We start from the raw sequence: 16,321 nt of genomic DNA on the forward strand, positions 1-16,321 counted from the left end.
ATTTTTTTCCTACTCTGTTTTTGTCTGCTGGCCACAGACACTGGTTTTATAAAAATGTTTTTAAACCCATTTTGTTATTAAAACATTATTATTAAGCTATGGGGTAAAACAATTATGAAGACAAATCCAGGTACCTCTTGTATCGTCTCTTGAGTCAAGGGGCATAATCCTATTCTTGTTTCATTCTACATATGTATTAAGCAAGATTTAGGTCAATTTCTTTGAAAATATCTGTAGTTTTAAATCAGTGTTCACAAAATTTTCAAATCAAAGATTTTTTAAAAAAAATTATTAACTGATGAAATGGTTTATATTCTTTTCCTATTTATCCTTGAAGTTTATGCTCTCCGCAAACAATAATGATACATGTACTAGTATTTTGAATGGTGTTGAACTTGAATTAACAGAACTGACTAAAGATACATGCAATAGCATTTAAAGGATTGCGCACTGTGTCAAGATTATCAACCTTTTGGGCCCAACAGAGGAGGGGTAACCTAGACCTTAGAACCAAGAAGCTGTGTTAGCCTTAAGTCAATTCTCAGTCGTCAAAACGATCATTATAAACAGAAATTAAAAAAAATAAAATTTAACAACTTAAGAGGAAAACAATGTTTATTAAATCACATCAGATTTTATGTGCTTGATCTTTTGAGACATTGGAAGTATATAATTCTAAGAAAGTTTTCACGACCTCGAGACGAGTTGTCTTGTAACAATTATAAATGCGTGTATGTCGCCCCGATCTCTGCTCCAAGCGTAGACCACAGAGGTCAACTTTCATGTTGAATTAACACGGAACTGCAACCACCCCCTGCCGATGTTCCTGGCGCGCGACTTCTGGGTCACAATCGACGATGATTGTGGAAAATGTAGCAATCTGTAATCTGACAGTTCCTCATCTTTAATTCATTATTTCTTTCTAGTGGTCCTAATTATCAGGCACGCGTAATGCACGTAGCTGTATATGGATAATGTCACAAATCTGCACGCGCCGATTCCGCGAACTTGTGCGCCTTGCGGGGGATCGTAAACCACATGTATTTCAGATTCTTCTATCTCTGACACAGCAATTTGTAATTATCATTAGCAATTCTTATTTAATATATAATGCACAACACGTATGATTCTTTTAAAAAAAAACAACAGCCTGACTTACCAAAAGTAAATAAATAAAGTAAATCAAGATAAAATAAATAAATAAGATAAAAAAGAAAGTCCGAAATTGCCATAGAAACGAAACATAACCCCCAAATAATTAAAATAACAGTTACGTATTTATTTTCTTAATTTGTTATTAATCATTAAATAGAAGATAATTTTGCAATATTTATTTAATACATTATTTAAGTCTTGTCTGATCGTTTATACATATATTTTATAATTTTTTAAGTTTGGAACCCTCCCCATCCTCTCCAAAATAATAAAAACATATATATTAAGAAAAGGAATTAATTAATATCCATTTTGACAAATGTTTTATTATTATTGAGATTTTATTCGTAAAGTAATCGTAAAGTATTTATTGCAAACAACGTCTAGACGTTGTATTACAAATAAACACAAAGAAAAACAAATTCATTCATTCACAAACAACATAAAACGTTGTCCTGGCATACTGCTCTATAATCATGCACAAGTGTAGAATCAGCATATGATATTTCCATCGTAACGGCGGTTGCTAGGTGCGTTGCGATGGAGATACGGAAGCTGTTCTCGGTCAACCGATACCTCACGAATCGGCCCATCTTTGGAACAAGCAGCGTGACGTCACGAGGGGAAGGTATGCGTGATAAGAGTGGAGTTGAGAAGGTTTCACTTTCGTAGTGTCTTCCCATCAGCCCGGTAAGGAGCAGGGTGTGTTCAGGTCGATCCGTCAAGTGTTTGTTGAGATAATTCGAGAGGTTTTACTAGTTAAAAAGGTGAGTACATTTTACTGATCTCTCCGGTTTAATGAAATCAGGCGAAAGGCTTAATTGGAACCAATCAGAAATATGATATGCTTGTATCTTAAAGAAGAAACTTGATACTCATGCATGAAACGGTTCAACTAACATATGTTCATAACTTAATATAGTACCAATATGCTTATTGCAAACGTACACTAATCTGAGTAAAGTACAGGTACGATGAAATAGTCACAAGGATAGTTTGTGTCTATTAATTTTGACTGACTGCAAACTTGTGAAATAAGCACTTATTAATATTTTGAATTAACTAAGTACATATACTCTGGTAGTCTCATAAGTTGTAGTAAGTTCGAAGATATATACATTGTGGTATTCATACAAGTATTAATAGATACTCAATTATCTAGTCTCATTACATATGCAGAAACATGACTACATATTTGTCAGGGTCTCTGCACATTGACCTTTGACCTTCATATGAATATGAAATTCCTCCACAGCAAGATATTCGGAGGAAAGATAAGAGCAATGCATTGTATACACCTCTAGTTAAGTACAAGGATTTATCTACAGACGGCATCTGTGTATCTTCAGCTTCCTCGCTGGTTACTTTTTAAAAAGAATCCCTAAAACATTACACACATAATGTACACCGAACAACCTCTTTCATAGTTCAGTTTCCCGTTTTTATGACCAAAGACCTGGCCAAGAAAAGCATTTTTCATACAAACATTTGGCTTTAATATATAAAAAAGATATTGAAATACATTTCGTGCATGTAATGTATATTTGATAAAAATTCTCAAATACAGAATTTGACGCAAAGGTCGATTGCGAGAAATAGAAGGTCAAAATAAATCTGTCTATGCAGGCAATAAAACCAATCCTCCCTGTGATGTATGATAGCAATTATATAAAGATCTTGTAAATGTGTATAGCAGGGTTTTGCAAAAGATGACTTTATCGGGAGCGTAATGTAGAAGATGTGTGGGCGTAATGGTTTACCCTGGGTGTACTAAATATAGACGAACTCACAAGTCACTACGCGAAACAGTACTAATGCACTGTAAAATAGTATTTCAAAAACTTGCTTAAATGGTTTGTGAATAATATATTTTAAACTATCAATGATCCATTTGATTTCTTATTTTGGGTTATAGCCATATTGCGATATTGTTGTTTCCAGCTTTCCTGAACTTCATTGTTTTGAAAAGATTGCGCTGGGAGTGGAACTTTGATCAAATAATTAAAAACAAATGAAATTTAAATAACATTTTTGACCAATTTCATTTGCTTTCCGAATATACATGCTTTACAACAAAGCAGCAATGACAATAAACATGATTAAAATCATTTTAGTAGTACCAAAAATGTCAAAACTTTTTGTTTGGAACAAATCATGAAGAATTAAAGAATACCGGTAATTCACTATGTTTGTAAACTTAAGATATGAAGCCACACTTACATTCACATATGTACAATGTATAGAAGCTTTGAACACGAAGTAATTTATAATCGCACATCTGGCAAACAGCACGCGCCGCCCGCCGACATTTGATACGTGAGGCAGATGATCTTGGAGCAGCAGGAGGGTTAGGCATTGCATGGTGTTGGATAAACAGTAGGCATTCATAAGGAACGCTGCTTCTATCCTCGCCACCATTCCATTGCTAAGCCTCTAGCTGCCTCCATTGTCTGTGATTCTTAGGGACTAATTCATCTTTAGTGTAAGTCAAACTTCTTCGATTTTCTCATGGACATCTTTGATTTTTCGATATATTGAACATCTAGTGTGATAGCGGATTCAAATATTGACAGTTAGGAATTTTTTATAAAGAATTTACCAACGCCCTGCAATATACTTTGATATGTATAGGTAATGTAAGAAAAAATTATTTTTATAGTAATAATACTAATGAAAATTTCCTTTAATTTCAGATTAAACATGTCTGACGACGTAAGTACTGCTTGGAGTGTGATATTTTGTTTACATTTAATCATGGATTTGTTTGTTGAATTCCTATTCTTGGGAGTTTTTAGTGAATTACATTTTTACGGATTTTATTTTCAACCATACAATTGTTAATTTCCGGGAGAATTCATTCCGTGGAAGAATTTAAATTCTTGAATTATAAACAAAATAGTGGCATGTATTTTGGAGTTGAAAAGGATTTTTATCGGACTTTGGAAAAATATTGAATTTCTATGCCTGCCTTCTATTAAGGGATGGTAAATGGTCAGCTCTTTGCCAGCATGCATTTGATTTTTTTTTGGTCTGAACTTGCAAAGACTGACTTATAGGTTAACAGGTTAATGCCATTCAATGCTTTCTATGTTGTTTAAATGGTTTCATAGCAGTGCATCAGTATATTTTTCGCGTATTTTGAATCCACTCATTATTTATAGATATTGAAAAAAAAATTCAACGAACAATCATATTTTTATTTTCAAATGATACATAAAACAAACAAACAAGCAAACAAACAAAAAGTGTTGAACATATTTTAAAAAATCTTTTTATATTTTTTTCATCAACAACAGAAGGTGAGTTTGTCTCTGTGTCACAGTAGATAGACCAGATAGTTTTATATATAAAGTAGAAGTGGTTTGCTTCTCTAGTTTCTAGCTATTCTGCCTCTAGATATGATTCATTTGTAGTCGTAGCTCATACTATGTTACTATCCTTTACTTCAGTATACTGTATACAATTACAGTCTCAAAGACTTAGCAGTTTTCTCTGTCGTTAGAACGTAACTTTTCTCCTTTCCCTCTATAGATTGCATGAAAACTTCAACTTTAAAGCGCTGTTCTGTAAAGAATTCTATTACATAAGAGATAAAGGAAAATAAAAATTGATTAATCACTTACTTTATAAGAATTATTAAATATAATTTTGCGGTAAGCTCTGTTGATATGTTCTTTTCCTCTGGTGGCATGATTAGAAGGCTTCTGTACTAGAATTAGTTGCTTGAGACCAGGTCTGTAGCGAGAGGCTGGTCAAACCTTTGAAAGGTGATTCGTCACTGTGTGATTTTATATACGTACAGGACAAGAAAAGTCGAGCGGAAAGGGCGACGTCGAATGTATTTGCTCGTCTTCCACAGAAATTAATGCAAGAAATGAAAGAGGTATGCTGTAGGGGAGTAGTTGTAGTAACGTAGCGTAGCTAACATGGTGTGAATTGTTCATTCCAGGCACAACAACAAAAAGTCCGGGCCGCCACCTCAAATGTGTTGACAAAGTTTAATCAGAGGGTCATCCAAGAAATGAAGGAGGTCTGATACAAAATGGCATGCTACGGCATCAAAAAGCACTGTCAACGTTTTTTGGTTTTCATTTTTAACTGAAGTTTGATGGTGACATTAATTCTTTCCGGCATGAAAAGGTCCACCAGCGAGTGGACTTCTCCTGTACTCCATCGTCCATATTAACTAACTTTATATGGGCTGACTGAACGTTGGACTCTTCCCAATTAATTAAGGCCGACTGTGCTGCGTTAATATTAAAATGAAAGCACAAATTACCCCTCCTTATCGCATGCCCATCATCGCTCCATAATTCTTATATCCCAATCACTATTTTTCATCATTTTCCATCTGTTGGTATACTTCGATTCACAAAGACCTTCATTGCAACTGCTCTTTAACACTGGTATTTTGTTGATATGGTTTTTGTTACCTACAGCAGAATGATGGATGTGCTACTGAAAATATGTCAATGTTCATCTTTTGACAAAAAATTGCTTTTACTTTCGAAAGGGTATCGGTGGGTTGACGAAATTAGACTAGATTTCTCCTGTTTAGTCTAGTGATATTTGCTGTAGATTAATTAAAATAGAAGACAAATTTTTATTTATTATTCCGTAGATTAGAGTCCTGTAGAATTTTGTATTCTATATGTAGATCTTTAATGGAAATTCTATGTAATTTTTTGTTAAATCTATGTGTATTTATAAAAGACTGGATCAACCTTGATCTCCCCACCACTACCTAGAGATCTTAACAGATTTTCTGGATGAGAAACATTTTGATTTTCTTCAGTTGACCCTTTTTGATGTTTTTTTTCTGTTATAAGTTGCATGCCACCTTTAATTTGTCAGGCATGTTTCCTACTTTTCATATTCGTTTCTCCTGCTTCTCTTCGTGTGCACACCGATACCATTTTGAAATTGAATGTTGTAAATGTACAAGTATATTACAAGTGTAATCTCCGATTTGACTGAGAAAAAGAAATATCTTTTCTTTTGAATGTTGAAATAATTTTTTCTTCTAAATTTTGAAGATTGTTTTAACATGACTTAAATTTCAAAGCACATACAATTCAAAATAAAAGTGTTTTGCTATTTTCAAGGTCGTTTGACTTTTCCTACAAGTATTAGAATTTGCATTGAATATGCAATTCACATTTCCATTTTGTGCATTTTTAGGCCTTCACAATGATTGACCAGAACAGAGACGGGTTTATCGATATTAACGACCTGAAAGAAATGTTCTCATCGTTAGGTAAGTAGTCACGTGTTCTGTACCCGATGGTATCATGAGTTTGCCGACTTTTGCTACTACTCTGAAAATTTTGGCAAGAACGCTGTACGAAATGACAGTTCAATCGCCTATTACTAGAGACAAGCGTGTAGAATGCTGCGCAGGCAAATCTAAATGCATCCTCATGAAGTAACCCTCACAAATCATTATCATATGTATTTGGTGCCTGTTTCTGGCGCTCATCCAAACTCATCACAAAAACTCATTGTTGAGTGATTCTGGCATCAGTTCTGCTCAGTAATCACCATGTTCATCTTTGTAATGTGGTGGCATTGCGTTACGTTATGTCGATCAGAATTCATATTTTAATGCACGAATCAACATTTTTTTGGGTACATACTTATTGAAAAATTTTCAGAGGCAATTTTCTTAAAGCTTATCGATATCTTGCACCTTGATCGAAAGAGTTTACATGGAAAGGAGCCAAATTCTGTAATTCTCTAAATATTTGGTTGCTAGGCGATCTACACGGGAGATAAACAGTAATCTTTGTTGTAAAGGTGCTCCTTGGAATGTAGATCTATACTTGTATATACAGAATTTTTTTGCTAATCAGCATTAGATACTAGAGAACATTCACCAAATCATGTCCGACATAAATATTGTGTTGCTAAAGAAGAATATTAACTGTGTAATACAAACTTCTGGTGATAAAGTTTAAAACACTTTCCGAAGAAAGTTTTGAGTAGCTGAGAAAGTAAAAACTTTGTTTCATAAAATGATACATTTATTTTTCTGTTATCTCACATGTTGCAAATTCAAAATGTGAAGAAAAGCGTTAAAACGCTAACCTGTGTTTAGAATTCATAGGAGAGCCTGGATTTATATTAAAAAAGTATTTTAAAGAATTTTAATGGGGATGAGGTTCTGTCATGCATATTTAAAAAAAAAATAGAAATACTGATTTGTATTAAGTATATTTTAATTGTATAGCCTTAATGTTTGCGTCTATTTACAGGAAGCACACCCGATGATAAAACCCTGAAAGAAATGTTGGCCGAGGCCCCCGGACCCCTCAACTTCACAATGTTCCTCTCCCTCTTCAGCGACAAACTTGGCGGTAAATCAATCAATCAATCTATCTATCTATCTTTCTATCAATTAAACGATCGATCAGTCAAATAGTCAATCATCCATTTCTCAAATCGATTATTCAATCAATCAATCAAATTTCTGATAAACAGGATATTTGTTCCTATTTCCTGAACATTTTAATTAAAGTACTTGCATAAGTACAAAATTATTACATAAATAATGTCCCATGTTGACTGAGACTTTCTTCTTTGTCTTTAGGTACCGATCCCGAGGAATCTCTAAAGAACGCCTTCGCCATGTTTGACAAGGATGGAAAGGGCAAAATTCCAGAGGAGTAGTAAGTGTGATAGAATTAAAATTTTAGATTATTTATAAAATAGCAAATACCCCAATTAATTTCTTTAAATATAAATATCTTAAAATATCAGTTTAAAATGGTTCTCTATATGATTTTCAGCATCAAGGACTTATTAGAAAACATGGGAGACAACTTCACAAAAGAGGAGGTAATAAGATCATTTATTCAATAATGAATTTTCTAACTTTAGAAGAAACCTTTCAGATATAAAAAAAAAAATTAAAGATATGAAATGGAACCAGGGTCCAATACAAATATGATATATTCTTTAATAAGAAGCATACATTGAATTACTTTCAGATGAGGCAGACGTTTAAAGAAGCCCCCATTGAAGGAGGAAAGTTAGATTATGAGAAATTTGTAGGGATCATCAAGGGAAGCAGCTCAGAAGAGGCATAATAACATCAAACTTCTAGTCGACTCAATTCTCATCCATCACCCCTCAAAAATACGAACTTTAATCTCCGTGAATGTGGCGTAAACGACTTTAAAATCACGTGTCAGTGTGTCAAAATGGACAATAAATAATCTATACCTACGGACAGCAGTTGAAGACTCATTTTGAAATAAGGGGTGGAAAAATCTTTGTATTTTATTTTTTCTTCCTAAAATATCTGTTTTAATTACGATTTTTCTCAAGCCAAAGAGCACTACCATTCCATTACTATTTCTGTTAGACACATTTGCTGCCTCTGCTCCCCGGGCCTTAGTTAGGAAGCACTCCCACCTTCAGCAGAGTGTGTCTGTTGTTAAGGAGGCGCGTGGAAGTATTTCGGAAACCATCTTGATTGTTGTAAATATAGAGAGTGACATCTGATTTGTATCTTGCCTCCATCTTCTTCTGTTGGCTTGGGATGAATCGTCTGAAATTCGATCCATGGCAGCCGAAACCACTGCCAAATTTAGAACACCTGTCATTTGTTCGTTTCTCATACAGTGTTAGCATCCCATTAGTACCAAAGCTCTAGCGTAATCTAATAATAGATAACGATATTCCTACACTGTATATGATGTGTTTTGTTGGGTGGGAGGATTATAACTGCGGAGGCTGTTTGCTCCCTGTGTTATGTGATTTATGAAAGTGATTGTATTATTTATTTCTCTTGTTTAGAAAATATTGACCTGTCGTATATTCATTCATGATGGATCAAAGTTATAAAAAATTTTATTTGATTAATCATATTATTTATTTATAATTTGTTAATCCAATTGAATATTTTTAACTAGCGCGTGACCGACAACCTCTGGCCAGTTTGTAGACAAGTACTTGATCTACAGCGGAAGTCATGTCAGTACTGCCACGCCCTCTAGGGCTTAGTTGATGAACTGTTAGGGTTTCTGAACTCGCCCTATAGGGGGCGCTGCCTCATGTGATATGTTGGCATGACTGCCGCTTATGCTACTACCTGGGTGGATTGTTCCCAATGTAACCAAATATTGTACTAATAAAACCTCTGTGCACAGAGTGATTTTACAGTGTTGTAATATTTGACTGGATGGTTTGGAGCATATACTTGTAACTCAATCACAGACCTGTTTACTCTTACGATTTCGCCGTATTTTTTACGGATTTTTAGTCTAAAATACGTCTCACGTTTTGCCATTATGAAAATACGGAAATCAGAAACAAGTTAGTTTGGAATTTAACAGTTAGTTTTCGTTATGATCTGTCGTAGATTTACTTTATTTATCGCTAAATAAGAGAAAAATTTCAAACACCTAAGCGATATCAGGTTGCCAAAACGCTATGGTATTATAAAATGACCTTGTTGTTAAACAATGTTTTTGTAATCAGAAAAGCAGTTTTTTCTCTTTTAATATATGTAAAATTGATGGAAAATGAAATCTTACTGGCAAATGCCAAATCTCACGGACAAATCTTAAGAAAAATACTGAGAGACAACGTTATGGGTAAACAGGTCTGCAATCAGTATGAACATTTTCCTGCACTTAAAATTAATTTGGATCATAAGATATACTAAGTAAAACGAAATTTTCAATAAATTTCTGAGTTTGATCATCTTTGAGTTTTAGCACAGCTGAAAAGATGTGAACTAAAAGGTTTTTTTGAAGCTCCCAGCAAAAACAGTGGAAGAAGTAGATACAGAATGACAAAAAGTGACGATAACGAACAGTAATCACGCTCGAAAGTCAAAACAGTACAATTGTATAGCAGAGCAAACGTACCCTCTGAAAAAAGATCAGTGCCACAAAGGAGTAAACATTCCCTTTCTACGGTACCCGTCATTATGGCGTCATACCGCTGTAAGCTTATTGACTTGATCGGGTACAAGGAGTAATTCGACAATAATTCAGTACATCCAAACATAAAAATGATGTACATGTATAAAACTGTTTGGAGTTTTGTATTGCGATTTCAGTGGGAAATGAAAACTATCTAAATGTTGACCTGAAAGCCAAGAAAGGGACTTAATGGTCCTCAATTTACATACGTATACCAAAACATTTACTACCGAATTATATTCAAGTATAGGAATAGTTTGGTTTAATTGTATTTTTGAACAACTCTTGGTCTTTTAAGGGCACACGTGCCAGATATACAATTAAAATGCCATAAACTTTGAAATCAAGTTTTTCGGATTGAAATGAATATTTTCTTAATAAAACAAATCAAATTTTAATAGAAAACTTAAACGATATATTACATTTGTTTACATGTACGTAATGCAGTCTTAAAACGAGGTGTTTGAAACCCCTATAACATCAACTTATTTATCAAAGGACTGCATGCCCCAGTTTAAAATTGGTCGTACTTGGAGCATGCTGTAAAGTATCGAATAAGCTCGGAGATGGCAACACCATGCAAAATGTTGGCGGAATATACTACATAAATAAGGAAAGGGGAAGATCAGAAAGTTAAAGTCATCTCGCTTGTCATTTGGTTTAGTTGTTAGTTGGTCCTAACCCTGTTTAACCTGAAAAAAAAAAACAAACATCCAAATATACGATGACCAATTTCATCCTGATAGTACATTGAAATTTGTACGTCTAAAATATATGTTGACATGCATTTTTAGCTCACCTGAGCCGAAGGCTCAACTGAGCTTTTCTGATCAAAATTTGTCCGTTGTCTGTCGTTGTCGTCGTCGTAAAAATTTCACATTTTCATCTTCTCCTCAAGAACCACTGGACCAATTTCAACCAAACTTGCCACAAAGTATCCTTAGATAAAGGGGATTCAAGTTTCTCCAAATGAAGGGCCTGGCCCTCTTCAAAGGGGAGATAGTTATGAATTAGTGAAAAATAAATGGCATTTTTAAAAAATCTTCTTCTAAAGAACCACTAGGCCAGAGAAAATGAAACTCGTGTGGAATCATCCTCTGGTAGTGTAGATTCAAGTTTGTTCAAATCATGACCCCCGGGGGTAGGGTTGGGCCACAATGACCGATCAAATTTTTACATAGGTTTATATAGGAAAAATCTTTAAAAATCTTCTTCTCCAGAACCACTTTGCCAGGAAAGATGAAACTCATGTGGAATCATCCTCAGGTAGTGTAGATTCAAGTTTGTTCAAATCATAACCCCCGGGGTTAGGATGGGACCATAATGGCCGATCAAAGTTTTACATAGGTATATATAGGAAAAATCTTTAAAAATCTTCTTTTCCAAAACGACTAGGGGCCAAGAAAGATGAAACTCGTGTAGAAGTATCCTGAGGTAGTGTAGATTCAAGTTTGCTCAAATCATGACCCCCGGGGGTAGGGTGGGGCCACAATGGCCGATCAAAGTTTTACATTGGAATACATAAGAAAAATCTTTAAACATCTTCTTCTCAAGAACCATTGAGACAGGAAAGATGAAACTCATATGAAATCATCCTCAGGTAACGTAGATTCAAATTTGTTCAAATCATGACCCCCGGTAGCAGGGTGGGACCATAATGGCTGATCAAAGTTTTACATAGGACTAGATAGGGAAATCTTTTAAAATCTTCTTCTCAAGTACATCAAAGCCATGATTAGTGATATTTATATGGAATCATCCTCAGGTAGTGTAGATTCTAGTTTGTTCAAATCATAACCCCCCAGGAATAGGGTGGGGCCACAATTGGGGATCCAAGTTGTACAGTAAAATATAATTTAAAAAATCATCTCAAGAATAGCAAAGCCATGATTAGTGATACTAGTATTTATATGGAAGCATTTTCAGGCAGTGTAGAATTAAATTTGTACAAATCATAACCCCCGAGGGTAGGGTGGGGTCACAATGGTGGATCAAAGTTTTACATAGAAAAATAAAAGGAAAAAATTCAATAACAGAAAAGCCATGTTTAGTCATATTGACATGTAAGCATCCTCACGACATGTATTGAAGATTCAAATTTGTTCAAATAATGGCCCTTTGGGGGCAGTGAGGGAAACAATGGGGAATCAGATTCAAATTATTACAAAGTAATATATAAGAAAAAAATGTTTTTTAAAAAATCTTTTTTTTCAAGAACAGCAAAGTCATATCCTGTATTAATATGAAGGCATTCTCAAAGAGTATTAAAATTCAAGTCCCCCCCCCCCCCCCCCTCAGGAAACTTTTAAGTGTGCTTTTTCCCAGCTGATTTGCTCAGGTGAGGGATGTGGCCCCTGGGCCTCTTGTTTTCAAATATAATGCCCACTTCGTGCTCTATCATTTCGTCTGTACATGTACAAAATGGCAAAAAGACAAATGTAAAAAAAAATAGACGCAAAAGCACGCATATTTTTAAATTAAAATTCCTGACCGATGAAGACCATTTGATGTGAATTAAATTGTACAAGGCACCGGTTAGAGTTTAAAAATAAAAAAAGGCTGAAAAATATTTAATAAAGATGTTAATTTAAGATTAAAAATATATTATAAACGCTTGTACCTATTATAGTTTGCAGTTAACTGTAAAGTTTCACGTTACGTCACGATCTTTTTCTTCAAATGCATCCAGCGTAAACAATTCACGTGATTGGTCAACTCAAATTATCAACACTGACACGGAAATATAATGAAAAGATTCATCAAGGCGTGTACAATTTACCTTGAGCGCAGCTGTCAACTAGATCGTGACGTAATGTGAAACTTTACAGTTAGCTGCAAATTATAATATGATTTAAAATCAATTTACGCAAAATAATGAAAAGAACATCAATTAAAATTGTCCTCCAGAAACATGTTCGAGTATGTGCACCCCCATGTCAACCTGATTTATCATATGTCATGATTACATGTATTCTAGAAAAAAAAATGTTTAAAAACATGGAGTATTAGTGAACAATATCGATGATGAATTTAGAAAATACAAGTAAATCTTTTCAATTAATTAATCGTAATTAAGAGTACTACCTTTAGTGTAAAAAGTTTAAGGGTTACTTATTAATTAATTATTTTTGTATTCATATGAAGCAGAATTTGTTCAAAATTTTTTACCTTTTACATGACAAGAAGAAAACACTTGCGGTGGCCTTCAACTCGACATTTAGATATATTGTCAATTAACAATGGTAATTTCCATTCTTATGTCGATACGATATATCCTGGTGAGCTTGAGATAAAAGATAACACAGAGTTTCACACATCAGTTTCATATTTGGATATTTTACTTGAAAAAGACGTTAATTGTAATCTGACAACCAAGCTCCGTGATAAACGTGATAACTTTAATTTTACAATCAACTTCCCTCACTTATGCAGCAATATACCTTCATCGCCTGCATGTATACGGAGTTGTATCTCAGTTGATTTGATACGCAAGAGCACACTCTACGTATGAGCAATTTCTAAAATAGGTAAATTATTGACAAACATGTTGACTAAACAAGAATATTAGTAGACTCGTTTAAAGTCGTCATGTCGTAAGTTTTATGGTCGATACAATGACCTTGTCAGCAAATACAATTTATTATTGAGTCAAATGCTGACTGATCAACGTTTTTCATACTTATTGTTAGTCCATTATTTACTAGTATACACTGAATTGACGACAGATTTTCCCGTTATTTCCCGATCATGACAAAGTGCACACACGGCGAGTGTGACCGTTCGGCAGAGGATGCTCACTCCTCCATGGCACCTGATCCCACCTCTGATGTTTTGGAGGTCCGTGTTAGCTCTGCTCCGATTTTGTTTTGTTTTTATGAACTTTTGATCTTGAATATTGTTCGTTATTTCCATATGTTTCAAATACAGATTGACAGGTAATGTTAATTTATAAAACAAATATATTTTGGTTGTTTGAAATCTGGCCATGGAAGGCATAATAATAATTAAAGAAGATTATAAGAACATATTTTAATTAGAACATAAAACAATCAACAATAATATTAAACATGGCAGCAGCGTAAGATGGCACTCGGATGTTGACAACTTTGGCACGAAATGCTTTCAGGTAAGTTTATTATCAGTAATCACACTTCTACACATAGGACACATAGAAGATTGACGTAAACAGCGAACAAGACAGGAAGAATGAAACACGTGACTACATGACGTCATCCTACCGGACCAAATTTCAGCCAGGCAGACAGGGCACTGTTCTCCTTTCCGGTTTTTAGGAATAGACGTAGTATTCCTCCAAAAGTTCTGCTTATGTCCTCGTAAAATCCAAATATTTTCAAAAATTATGTAGATATAATATAATGTTTCTATGGACAGAAAAATCATTGGCACTGAAAACAGATTATGTTTAGAGGTTTTGATAAAAAATGCATAAGCACCAATATATAACACGGACAATAAGCAGTAATATATTTCAGATCTACTCAACAATTCACCGTCTTTTTCTTTCAGTTTTCCTTCAACTGTTTTAATTACATATTGGATTCGAAAAAATGTCAACAATAAAGTTATTGCAAATGACGATACGGAATTGCTATGCAAGTAAGAGGTAGAAAGTATTATTAACAATAGGAAAAAGGATAGTATTCTTGAAAACGTGCCTGCACTTGGCTCGTTTGAATTTCCTTCAAAATCTGAAGCATGTCTCTGTAGACAAAGGTAATTGAGTAGGAGTGATGTACATGTGACAGATATAGACCACACGGCAAATTGTTCATTTTCTCCTGTCCTTGCCAGAAGCAACGCTATTGCAAAATACCTCAAAGAACCCGCCTCCGGGGAAAATATCTGAGAATCGTACAAAACGTCCTCTGATGTAGGTATCCGTATTGAACAGTTCGTAAAATAAGAGAATATTCCCCAAAATGCCAGAAAAATGTATTCACTGATGGTATTGTCAGACTTGTTGAAGATGATAAGTATGATCACTAGAACTATGGACAAGGACAGAATAATGTACGCCGAGTAGATCACTAATCCAAGGAGATCTGTAGACGACCACAGGACCACGGCCCAGAAAACAGTGTTATACGCTGCAAAGTAGAGAAAAAAGAGTTAATTAGAGTGAATATTAGAGAAGCTGTAAAAAAAAAAAATAGCTTTAGAAAATATTCTTTTGTGTCCACGCACCTGTCAGCCAGAGTTTGCATGTTTATGACCAGCATATACGGTAACCTTGGAAACTGGTTTTTCTGGTGCTTTTTAGCTTAACTTTTCAAATCAAATTTTGAATGGAAAGTTTTTGAAATGACTCCGTATATTTTTTAATTTAGGAAAAAAAAAACTTTAATTTCTTTGAAAATAATTTAAGAGAACAAGAAGCAAATATGTAAAGATATATTAATTTTTTTCTCCGTATATGTTTACATGTTTGTTTGTGTTTTGTCTAATCAATTCTACAATCTGTAACACCCGAGAAAAGAAAAGACCTGTTAGTCGTATAGCCTCAAGAAAATTACATCACAATTCTTAATCACACTGGTCTATTAACGTCACCGTAAAAAATAGCCAGGGCCCACGTAATAACACTGTTTGTGTCACACAAGGTGTTGCATTCACGTTTTCTTCTCAGCACAAGAAACAATGACGACAAATAACAAGGGCAGATTGACCACCAGAGAATAGAGCGATAGAACTTTGTGAACTTACCGATCTCAGTCCAGTGATGCAGTGACATGATCAGCGATGAGGATACTAAATGCCGTGCTAAAAATCTCGAAATTTTGTCAGTTAGATACCCCCTGTCCATTGGCACCGGTCAGTTTATCCGTATGCGGACGTACCGATATTTCAGACATCACGTGATGGGTCATTATATAAAGCCGTCTGGTCAAATGTAAACGAAAGGGGGAATCGAAGGTAAATAGTCCACAATGTCGACAGGAAAAGCGAAGGGTCATCAACCGCTGGCCGAAATCTAGGTCACCATTGGGGGAGGGAGTACATGTATAAGTGGAAGGAGATGTGCTGAAGGATTTATTTTAAGAAATAAAAATTTTAAAACCGTATATCGTACAGTGTGCTTTTAGTAAATGATTATTTTAAGTGTTCGGGGGAATTCTGTACATTAAACGATCTTCTGTGAGACCTTTATATAAACTAGAATTGATTTGATTTCCCCAAAATTAATTGGACAATTCCAACCTAGGCATTAAAAA

General features: G+C 34.6%; 2 protein-coding genes across 4 annotated transcripts; one reads left to right on the top strand and one right to left on the bottom strand.

The window, feature by feature from the left end:
* Nucleotides 1-1,779: 1,779 nt before the first annotated feature.
* Nucleotides 1,780-9,313, top strand: LOC134240276 (myosin regulatory light chain A, smooth adductor muscle-like). 3 transcript variants are annotated; one of them, XM_062722373.1, is made up of 8 exons: nt 1,780-1,922; nt 3,849-3,867; nt 5,105-5,185; nt 6,337-6,412; nt 7,410-7,511; nt 7,745-7,823; nt 7,944-7,992; nt 8,145-9,313. In XM_062722373.1, exons 2-8 carry the CDS (start codon nt 3,856-3,858, stop codon nt 8,241-8,243), a joined length of 498 nt encoding a protein of 165 aa, XP_062578357.1. In that variant the 5' UTR covers nt 1,780-1,922; nt 3,849-3,855; the 3' UTR covers nt 8,244-9,313. The 3 variants fall into 3 exon arrangements, with proteins under 3 accessions (XP_062578357.1, XP_062578358.1, XP_062578359.1); XM_062722374.1 differs by lacking the exon at nt 1,780-1,922 and adding an exon at nt 3,523-3,637; XM_062722375.1 differs by lacking the exons at nt 1,780-1,922; nt 3,849-3,867; nt 5,105-5,185 and adding an exon at nt 4,905-5,038.
* A 4,795-nt stretch (nt 9,314-14,108) lies between these two features.
* On the bottom strand, nt 14,109-16,085 carry LOC134240312 (uncharacterized). Its single transcript, XM_062722416.1, has 2 exons — nt 15,813-16,085; nt 14,109-15,196 (listed from the first exon to the last, which is right to left on the bottom strand). Exons 1-2 carry the CDS (start codon nt 15,910-15,912, stop codon nt 14,211-14,213), a joined length of 1,086 nt encoding a protein of 361 aa, XP_062578400.1. The 5' UTR covers nt 15,913-16,085; the 3' UTR covers nt 14,109-14,210.
* Nucleotides 16,086-16,321: the final 236 nt, after the last annotated feature.

This window comes from Saccostrea cucullata, unplaced genomic scaffold (genome assembly GCF_032062105.1).
Source record: "Saccostrea cucullata isolate Sc308-1 unplaced genomic scaffold, CSIRO_AGI_Scuc_v1 ctg43, whole genome shotgun sequence".
Classification (NCBI taxonomy): Eukaryota; Metazoa; Mollusca; class Bivalvia; order Ostreida; family Ostreidae; genus Saccostrea; species Saccostrea cuccullata.